This window comes from Anneissia japonica, unplaced genomic scaffold (genome assembly GCF_011630105.1).
Source record: "Anneissia japonica isolate Jap-2015-1 unplaced genomic scaffold, ASM1163010v1 scaffold6792_len961167_cov158, whole genome shotgun sequence".
NCBI lineage: Eukaryota > Metazoa > Echinodermata > Crinoidea > Comatulida > Comatulidae > Anneissia > Anneissia japonica.
In genome coordinates, this window is record NW_022701523.1 from 800,357 (window position 1) to 811,593 (window position 11,237).

The window sequence follows — 11,237 nt, forward strand, 5'->3', positions numbered from 1 at the left end:
TTTAACGGGAATCTTCTGATTTTTAAGATCTACATGGGATCTGCCGACCTTAAAACTTATTCACGACACAAACTTAGGACGCAACCCATGGGTTGCCGACTGGAGCTGTACATTAACCAGAAAAGCAGAGGAACCAACGTTTCCGCTCAATTTACCAGTAACTCAAGCTGTTATTGGTCATATACAGTAGTGAATACAATACTTGAATTGTTCTCTTTTTAATTTGAGTTATTTGCATGTTTATGTGTAAAATTTAGGAAAATATTAATATTTTCTCCTCAATTACGCAAACGCATTAAAGATTTACTTTAATACTAAACTAGACAAAATATATTCTAATATTTAAGTTGAATACTTGGTGTATGAAATAAAAAAAAGTAATGCTTAAACACGTCTGATTGTCTTTATTTAACAAGTAGAACCAGAACCTAGCACGGTTTGTTTGTTCCAGTGGACCCAGAACCTAGCACGGTTTGTTTGTTCGTCTATTTTCATTACGATACAGTTCCTTAGTCGAGAATGATAGATACTATTTTTAGTATCAAGGGGAGTGACTTATATTTAAACTGGACTGTGCTCGTCTATTTATTGATTTAACTTGAATGCAATTGAAGCTTTAGAATGATAAAAAAAAGTCGTAAAATATACGGAGATATACGTTGCAGTATAACCAGAACCTAGCACGGTTTGTTTGTTCATCTATTTTCATTACGATACAGTTCCTTAGTCGAGAATGATAGATACTATTTTTAGTATCAAGGGGAGTGACTTATTTTTAAACTGGACTGTGCTCTTCTATTTATTGATTTAACTTGGATGCAATTGAAGATTAGAATGATAAAAAAAACTCGTAAAATATACGGAGATATACGTTCCCATATTCATTTGCATAGAGTAGACAGTGGCGGATCGAGGAATTCGAAGTAGATGGGGCCTAGAGGAGCACTTACACAGACGAAGGGTCTAGACCACCCCAGCGCCACTATGATTTTGTTTAATACTTTTAAGTATTTAAAATAATCTTTTTGTGTGTGGGGGGGGGGAGGGGTGGTGGGGGTTTCTTGGTATTCACATCAGCTTGTTGGCTGGTGATCCGGTACAGATTTGTTCTGGCCTTATTTTTCTGTTTCATAACATTGCAAAAAGTGTTTATTTTCTATTTCTACTTTCTTGATATTGTTAACATTTAAGAGACAATCAAGAACTAACTAACTATACATTATAATATCGCCTGTGAGTAATGATGTTGTGCTCTTTATTGTTCCCAAATTGCATGAAAACGGTGCAATGGTTTTGGGTCCCTGCACAAGTCTGTATTTGTTATTTTCCGCTTTTGGTTTATGTTTGGATAGTCTGTTCTTTTTCTCTCCCCCCCCCCCCCCAAATCTCCTGATTATTATTTTTTTCTGCTTTTCTTTAAGTTTTCCTTTACGCTTTATAAATCGACCTATTATCAGTATTGTTATTATTATAATTCTTTTAATTTATTGCAAAGTTGTACTGAAAATAATGCAAACATTAAAAAAATTTCATTTTTATAAATATCGCCCTCTGTAGAAGCTACCATTTTGTAATACATTATAGGCCTACTTGTAAACATACTCAGACTACATTAATCAGTCTGTATATAATACATCAACTGAAACATTCGTCTAGTGCGTGTCTGACTGCTTTTGTTAATGTGCAAACACTTGAATCGTGAATAATGAAAGAGAGGTTTTTAAGTATATTAATAGATACCATTAACAATAGCCGCACATTCGACCGTGCCGATCCTCACTTCCGTTGCGATGCAATCAGTTAGTTGCTGGGCATATCGAATATAAAATATGTATTTTAGTGCATGATCTAGAAAGTTGACGTCCTGACCCTTTCACATTGTAAACATTGGCTGTTTTAGTGCTTTAAATGTATTAATAAATAAAGTACGGGTCATTAGTATCAATATGGGTGTAGTTTTATCTATCTGATGGCTTCCGTTGCGATGCAATCAATTAGTTAGTTGCTGGACATATCGAATATAAAAGGTATTTTAGTGCATGATCTAGAAAGTGGACGTCCCGACCCTTTCACATTGTAAACATTGGCTGTTTTAGTGCTTTGAACGTGTTAATAAATAAAGTACGGGTTAGTATCATTAGTATCAATATTGGTGTAGTTTTATCTATCTGATGGCAGTGAGAACTGTACGGCTTCATGATCCTTCATAAGTCCAATACTTTTATTATTACATTTGTATTTGCATTCGGTACACCATGCTGCAAATCTAAATTGATGAACCAGGTGTTTGATTTGAGAGGAACCGTTTGGATTATGATGTCCCAAGAATTCGATTGGTAGTAGGCCTACTCTGTTCCGTTTTTTTTTTTTTTTTGGGAGGGCAAGAATGATTAAGAGCTGAAGTGCGCAGATTCAAGGGAGCCCAGCCCATCCGAGCACCCTAAATTATTGAAAATTGAAGGGGAAAATGAGAAAGAAAACTATTAATAAAATGTAAGTCTAAGAGTGCTAAAGGTGTCATAGTGCACTAAGTTTTGTACCTTAGCTCCAACCATGGTGGAGATGAGGTGGCACAGACCCCTCCACCAAACGTCCCTCTCACTGGGCCCCTTTATTTGGAATTCCTGTATCCGCCACCTAGCTGTAAGGAGCTGTAATGATGGCATTTTAAAGCTGGTTGAGTTTTCAGATTATTCTTGGGTAGGCTGTCATTGGATAAACGAATCAAAGAGGCTGTGATTGGATAATATATAGCTAATTGGCTTGGGTAGATGGTGTCTTCGTTTTTTCTTGTATGTCAATAGTGAAAATGTGCATTATCATCAACACCTCAACACCATTGATCCAACAAAAAATATGGAATTCACGACAGAATGTCAAACAATTCAATATCATTTCGGAATCAAATGAGATTAGTTCTTAACATAGGCCTATCTAATTACTCCAACTGGTCGATTATTAACAAGATACTGAAGAAGACAGAAAAACAGGTGAGAAAAAAACCCATAAGAAACGGAGAAGGGAAGTTTGAGGATCCCGAATGTACCTGAGCTATCAGAAAGATTCAGGAGAGTCCTCTGCACATATAATGTTAACTCATTCATCCCACAGAACAAATATAAGAAATCATTTAGTAGGCCTATATCCAAAGGACAAAGTGAAAAAGGTGGTCTTTCTCCGCAAAAATGAAAGAACAGACATCAGATGTTGAAACTCGCTTTTTCAATAAGGCCTAACAGAAATAACTCCAAGGCTACAAAGAAATAAAAAAAGTTACCCAACAAGGAGAAAATTTACTGATCTACAAAGATCTCTCAAAACTAATCAGCCCTGCACTAAAGTACCCCTTCTAAATGTATTGATCTTCCCAACTGCCACATGGCTGCGAGCATGAGAGAGAGCAGCTTAGCTCAGGCGATTAAACTGCTAGTAGCCACTGTGTGCCGCTGAACCGTATCTCGTGGTCCCCGGTATATAAATATTTTACATAATTGCAGTTTTGTATCGCAAAACAGGACGATATGTAAAACAGGTTGTTAAACCCTTCTGATGTGTTATCATGTATAAATAAATCAATAAATATAAATTCGCATCGCTGCTCTTATTATGTGTCAGCTGGAGGGCTGAAATGCATTTTCTTCTTCTGTGTGTATGTGTAAAGTTCATTAAAAAAATATATAATTATTTAGGTTTCTTGTTATGATTTTAATTACTATAGATATTAATAATGACCTACAGTATTTATAATCATAACAGTGTTTCCTTCTTGGCGAGATCCGGATTCGGTTTGCTTTGTTGCTGGGGCTTCTCTTCCACACTGGGGCTTTCTCTGGTCGAGTTCCGTCTGGCTATGTCGTACCATGAAATCATTTGTAGAAGGCGTCCTTACGATTGACTGGTCATAGAGACTAAGGTTTGGATTCGTCGGCTGATGCGCCGGTTGTGGAGGCGGGGTGTTGCTGGCGGGGTGGATTGCTTTCGGATTGTTGTAGGTAGGAATGGAAATTAGGAAAAGATTTAAATTTTTAATTGCATTAACAATGATGCTTTTGTTTGAAATCTCTTTTTTAATGTAATCTTATAATACCTCTTTGCGTTTGCCTATGTTTGAGTAATCCTACGATTTATGCTGAAGTGTTTACATTTGTTAATTAATATGTATGTATTATTGTGAATTGAATAAACTCATATGGGAAACAAGTTTTAATAGCGCTCCCTTTTTCGATTGAGACGTCTAAGCCGTTGCACAGTGGGCCAGAATCAATTCAAAGTGTGCCAAAAGTCGAAAATAGGTAATGTGACAACTTCAACTTTTAAAGGTTGTTTAAAGGTCGAGAACATCCTAAATTATATTAATCCACCAATAATTTCATATTTAGTGAATTTTCATAGTGTGATATAACCATGTAAACATGAAAAAGTTGTATTTTACTCGTAAAATGATAAAATTGACAGTTTTGAAAAACTCCCTATGACTTTACTTAGATGAAACAGTCAACTTGATACTTCTTGTTGTATTTACCTATTGTTAACTAAATTAGATAGTAAAATAAAAAAAGATATTATTGGTATATTTTTAGAATAAAGGACACTAAATATGAGCCAAAAACGCTTTAAAACATTTTTTCATAAAACCAACTTAAAATTTAGAATTGCTGGCGATTTTCGTCATGCTTTTGACATCAACATTTCTGGCAGAGCCCAAGCTTTACGTTAATGCCAAGTTTATCTGCCAATATCTGCCACCCTGCATTTAGCAAGCGATTTAATATACCCCCCCCCCCCTTAGCGACGTACGACGGTCGTACGAGGACTTCGGCTCCACTCATGTGAGTGCCAGACGACGCGACGTCGTCTGCTGATTGTCGGTGGCGGTCTGAACGTATTGTCATTACAAAAAAACGTCGGTGCGTTGCGTTCGTCATGGGCCATCGGCCGACGACCGTCGGGGTCAGTGAGTGTCGGGCTTTGTTATTATTAGGCCCTATAAAAAATATGATTATTTTATCACCCTATCTGGGCAGGAAAAGTGATGAGGGAGGGAGGGAGGCTTTTTTTTTTATTTTTTTTTATTTTGCTAAAGCCAAATATTACCCTTGGGTTGTTTGCTGGTGCATTGATATTCAAAGTAAAACATGATTTAGATAATGCAAAAAATATCTACTAACTATTTAATAAAATAAATGAAAAAGAATAAATAAATAAAATTAAAAATTTTGATGGGGGAGGACCCCGTTTCAAAAAAAAAAAAAAAAAAAAAAAAAGAAAAAAAAACCAAAGAATGCGTAAGCAATTAATCATATTTATACCTCTACACACCTCTTATACACATCTACAGAAAATTTACCTGACCGTTTTCAATAGGGTAAACCTTGATTTTGTTTTTATTAAAGGTCATTAAAAGATACTTCAGAAGTCTGAAAAGCTCACTTCCCGCAATCTAGGAATCAAAATTTTCCAGGGCTCACATGATTCCGCCTCTCCCCCGGTTCCTCTTTAGGGTTCATCGATTCATTAAAATACGTCAAGAGAGGGAAACCAAAAGTTGAGAAAACCCGTTTCCAGACATATAGGAATCAACATTTTCCCACCACCGTCCTATTTGGGGTTCATCGGTTCATGGAAAACAAAATACGCCTACGTATGCAACTACTCATTTTTTAATACACACATAGGCCTGTTTACTGTAATAAGAATAACAAAGTTGACATGACTGTTTTCAAGGGAGGGAAAATTTTGAACTTTAAAAAACTTAAATGTCATTAAAATACACCTCAAAAGTCGGGAAATCTCATTTCTCGCCATTTAGGAAACAACATTTTTCCGGGGAGGACCTCGACCCCTTTTATTTTGAGGTCAGCTATTCTAGGAATCATTTTTTTCCGACACTTTCTCTTTTGTTTTTATTTTTTATTTATTTTTTTTAAACATTTTGACTCCATCCTAAATCTGAAGCCAAATTGCCTCTGGAGATGATAAGGGCATCCCAATGTGAGTGATGGGATGGGGGTATATGCCCGATGAAGTGGGATCGCTCATTTAATTTCTTTTTTTTCATTTATATATTTAGCATCCATTCAAATACAACAATTATTGCTCACGCAAATTATAGCGATATTAGGTAAATTCAGTCTGTTTGACCGTGATCTTTTGTGCTTACTTTCACTAGTGAGGGCTGACTGATGGGGTGGACGCGGACTAAGGGGGTACTGCAGGTGTCTTCTCAACACTCCACCTTCCACCCTTTTCTTTGAAGAAATCTATTTTAATAATGTCACATAAAGTGTAAAATGTTCTAATTTGAATTTGCCGGTCTAGAAACCCTCATTCGTGTCATACTGGGCTCTGGCAAGTTATTCTGTCTAGATCTTAAATTTTACGTCGTCCAATAAAAAAAAAATAATTTAATGACGTCATACATATTTAAATATGCTTGCGTCGAAATCTACAGGTTAGAAAACCCTTTATATTTTCTAATAACCAAGGTAATATGAATCTGCCTAGGTATTACAATGAATATTTTACTCATCCAATCAAAAAACAGTAATTTGATGACACACTTTGAAATAATTCTGGCCCACTGTGCGTTGGTCCCAATCACAGACAGTAGTTGTACAGTCTTCAACAAGATGTAACTGAACGGAAGAAGAAGATGGACTATCAAAATAGTGACAAACGGTCTTTAGCTACTTTGAAATGTGGTGGTCCTATCTTGTGAATTGTAGTATAACTGTTTTAAATAGGATTGTAGCAAAACTCATGGAAGTATATTCAGCATAATACCTCAAAGAAAAAAAAAAACTTTGAAAATGTAGCAAGAGGTGTGACCCTGAGTCTATAGAATCTACTAATCTTTCAAAGAAAAGTTGAAGGAATCGACCAAGAACCATGATTGGTTACTAACATGGGCTTAAAATTGAGAATAGTAACACACTTGACTCAAGACAAAGTAAAGTTACAGCAGTATTAATGTGCAACCTAAAATGAGATTTCACCGATAAATAATAACTGAATATGCACCATTCTTTATATGTTTGTTGAGAAAACTGGTCATAAAAGATTTTCCAAGGTGCGCGGAACTCTGAATGATAAACACAAAACAATTTAAATGACTACAACAGTAACAGAACAATGAAACATTTTTTTTATTTCCTGAGCTTTTCATCATTCACTTATTTTTAAATATTTATCAATAGTAAATTTTCTATTTACTAGAATTCTTTAAGATAGCGAATTTAGAGTGAATAGACAGCAAAGTAAATAGACTGAGTTAGACGTAGATCTATACAATTTAATCAATTTAAGTATTAGATAACATGCGGCAATGGACATCGTGCCTTTTAATGAACTCAAGCGCGAAGTACCGGTTTTAATATTGTCTTTAAATACAACGTATGCCGTTGGTCTTGTTATACTGATCCAATTGCACGTAAACAATAGAATATGGAGTAAGAACATCTGAAGCAATTACTAAATTTGGATCGCTCTGTGACATTATTGGTGTTATTATCATCAAACATATTGAACACGGTCTGTTATTAATCCAATATTTTTTATGGACAAAACAAACTGATCAGGTATCATTTTTGTTTCCGACTGTGTGACCAGTATGAGTTGGTTGACAATGTGGTTGGTCAGCAGCTGATTACCTAACGCATATTGAATGACCAATTCGACCTACACTGGAGACGTACCCGATCGAACGCGTACTTTTCTCCCAATATACTGTGAATACAAGAGTAACACTGATTAATCATTTGAATCTACGTTGCACAAGTTAACCAACAGCAGCAGACTTCTGGTTCAACTTGGAAAAGAAATCACCAACTCATTGTAATCGTACAGTTTTCAGAAGGCACCTTAACGGTACATAAGACTAGTATTATATTTATTCTATTCGCATCAAATAATTTGCTGTCGCATATTTAAAGGTAAGTTATGAAATTTATTTTTTTGTGCTAAACATAATCGGAATGTGAAGCACAGAGGAAGTTGAAATCAAAACTTACTAAAACTCATTTGTTTTATTTCATATTTCCTGAACATTATCAGAAGTATTTTTCTTTTTAATTTCTTCCACGAATAATGCTTTGAAAAAGTAAATTGCGTATATGGGGATTGCTGACGCAGAATAAAACGAGATGAAATATCGATACGTTCGGTTTGCGAACGCATCGTTTAATCTTCAGAGCCCTGTTGGTGAAACGTTATCTTGCAAACTTGTGATGCGCCTTGGCAAAATGGTGGCATGATATTGCAGCACTGATTGATAGGTCACCTGCCATGGACGTAGCTATAACAACTTCAGCGAATTCCATCAATTTACCCGAACCACTAGTTCCAACAAGGTTGAGACAATCCTAAGGGTGGTAAATGTTCATACAGATAATTATAAATACTGCATTTGTATCATTTTAAGCAATTCAGTATTTTAACTGGAATTAATTTATTTTAATTTATTATTGTTATTTTTTTTTTATAGCTAAATTTACTTTCTGGCTTGGTAGAGTGGTTCCGCCGCCAACTGTTCCCACCATTAATGCAGGCAGTGTCGAAATTAGTTGGATGTCTCCAGTCTCAGTTTTCCTGTAGTTTGTTATAGCCGCTTGAGATTCGACGATACAGGCTGGGTCTTGGCCACAAGCGATAAAAATTGCCGCTAATGCGTTTGCGTGTTGATATGGAATGCCTGTCAAAATAAACAAATATAATATCTATATTAATATAATTCCGGGACAGATAATCGCAGTGGACAATGTTAACGTTATAATCTTATAAGTACTGTTTTACATATCTATTTGTGTTCGCAAGGCATTTCTACAGTTTATTCCCTTCCATAGAATATTTTCCATCATGATGTATTGTTTCAATGTTCATTGGTATACATACAATAAAATAAATGTTTTATTTGAATTAGGAACTCTCTATTCTAATCTAACACAATAAGTGATAAGGTATCAAAAAAGACCATTTTTCATTTATTTATTTTTTTAAATAAAACCGTTTTCTTTGGTTTTAAATAGGTACACATTCACATGCTAAATTCAATATAATGAGAAATAATCATCGTACGATCCCTGGTTAGGTTAACATATATTGATTTGAAAGTATAATTAAACTTACGTACCGACGCTTCCTAACATAGCGTTACCACTTGTCACGTGGTAGTTCAGATCCATTATGCGATCAACTGAAATTATTTGGAGAAAAACAGTTTAAATGTGATCATTATTTTGTAAATGTTTACTTTGCAGTTATGAATTCTGTAACATAGTTAATCTTATAGAAAATAAACATGAACATGTCATTGTATTTGTGATTTTTGTGAACCTGTATTAACAATACGTACTTCTGTAACTAGAAAAGCTCTCGCATTCTTTTCTCTATAGGAAATGACGGGCTTCAATATCGGGTCACTATGATTTGTTTTTGTAATTGTTTTGTTTTGTTTTGTTTTGTTTTTTGCCTCATTCCTCTTCTGTTATTTTTCATTAGTCTAGCGAATCACCTAATTTTTTCCAAACACAGTTCCATTAATGTTTTGAATTATATTGTATTATATAGGCCTAGGCCTATAATATTATAGGCTCTGTTATCACAGCAGAAATTATAATAAATATTTAATTGTAAATTTAATAATTAAAACAAGTAATGCAATGTTTCTTCAGTCTTGTATGTTTGCTGTACGGCGCCGTTTGTCTTGTTTAAGCAATTTGTATTGGCAATAAATGCTTTCTCTCTGTTCAACACCGCCGTTAGTTTCAATGTGCGTGCAATAAAAAATCTGAGAATATGTGACTGCTAATTCTTTGCATATACGTCGGCAGGCCTACATCTTTCCGTGTTAAATGTTTTTCGTGTTTTGATCTGTGTTTTTCTTGTTGCAGTAATACTGTAATATGTACTGATTGTCAACAAAAATAAATAATTTTGGCATTGTTGTGTCTAGTAATTTAATGAAAACGAATACTGAATTAATCTATGAGCATAATATAAACTAACCTGTTGTATGGAGACGATCACTAACTAGTTCTTTCGGAAGGACGACCGATCCGGTAACGTAAACTCCACGATCGCCATTCAAACTGTCGTGACATGCTCGCTTATCTTTAGAAAGAGAACCCTCTACAAGCCAATTCACAATTTTACAAGGACAGATGTCAATGATGTGTTTACATATTGCATCGGTCGCTATTGTCGTCATGTTTTGACCGCATGCATCGCCGGTTGTAAAAAAGAATTGAGTGTATACGAATGGTCCATGGAGCCGGGCCTTTACCTTCACCAGTTTTCCGTGGTTAGTTGTACTTTCAGCAATTTCCTTTAAAGTTGTAAATACACTGTTAGTTTCAAGCCATTCTTTTAGTTCAAGTGCCTTTTCAACAGATTCAAGTTCAAAAACTGGTGCCCGAGGTATTACTTGGTGTACGGCAATGACTTCAGCTCCTCCAGCCTCGGAAATGACCTTAGCTCCTCTACTATAAGACGCCACCAGCACTGCCTCTGTTGTTGCCATCGGAACAGTGTAAACTCCTTTGGCATGTCGACCATTTACAAGCACCTTGACAACACCAACTGGCAATTTTACAGTGCCTATGTAATTTTCAATGTTTTTCTTAAATGTAAGGGGATCTGAAGTTTCAGCAACATTTGAAATACTTGCGTAATCGATGTTAAACTTCTTCATTGCGTCCGTTTGTAGGCTTGATATTGAGCACCTTCCAATGAAATTATTTAAAAAATTAATCGGATTTCAGTTGTAATATATAGTACTCTCCTAGTCTATGGGTAAGTATCTGCTATTGCTCAGTGGGACCACTTGGTGAAACTAGTAGCCTAGTTACTGCTGGCGAAAGTTATCAAAATAAATGTCATAAAATAGTCCAGAGTGTACTGTCTTATTAGTTGTCTAATATTGGTATATTTTTTAACACATCTGCAGGGCTAATCAGTGTTGCACAATGCTTGAATACTAAGTGTACAGATTAAGTACTTACATTTTTCTCACTCGACCATTCTTTGCCAAAACTGTATGAGCCAAATTGTGCTTCAAACGGCCAGATAGGATATGGAAACCATATCGCAAAGTGGAAGCATTCATACTTGTGCTTCTGTGACTACTAAAATATAATCCAAAGAAATTCATCTTTTCATTGATTTAGTAACCAATCAATTAATCAATCCATTCATAAATAAGTCAGTAATCAGTGGCGGATTCAAGGTGGCGATAAATTTGG

At 35.3% G+C, this 11,237-nt stretch overlaps 2 protein-coding genes across 2 annotated transcripts in view; one reads left to right on the forward strand and one right to left on the reverse strand.

The window, feature by feature from the left end:
- The first annotated feature begins 7,129 nt into the window (after positions 1 to 7,129).
- The window catches only part of LOC117103599 (3-hydroxy-3-methylglutaryl-coenzyme A reductase 1-like), an 18,057-nt gene continuing 13,949 nt past the window's right edge, over positions 7,130 to 11,237 (forward strand). The window contains exon 1 of the mRNA XM_033244180.1: positions 7,130 to 7,931. The gene's annotated coding sequence lies outside the window, so the exon portion shown is untranslated. The remainder of the gene's footprint in view (positions 7,932 to 11,237) is intronic.
- LOC117103600 (3-hydroxy-3-methylglutaryl-coenzyme A reductase 1-like) lies at positions 7,925 to 11,173 on the reverse strand. Its single transcript, XM_033244181.1, has 5 exons — positions 10,998 to 11,173; positions 10,003 to 10,718; positions 9,128 to 9,190; positions 8,493 to 8,689; positions 7,925 to 8,360 (listed from the first exon to the last, which is right to left on the reverse strand). The coding sequence occupies exons 1-5, from the start codon at positions 11,144 to 11,146 to the stop codon at positions 8,208 to 8,210; spliced, it is 1,278 nt and encodes a 425-aa protein (XP_033100072.1). The 5' UTR covers positions 11,147 to 11,173; the 3' UTR covers positions 7,925 to 8,207.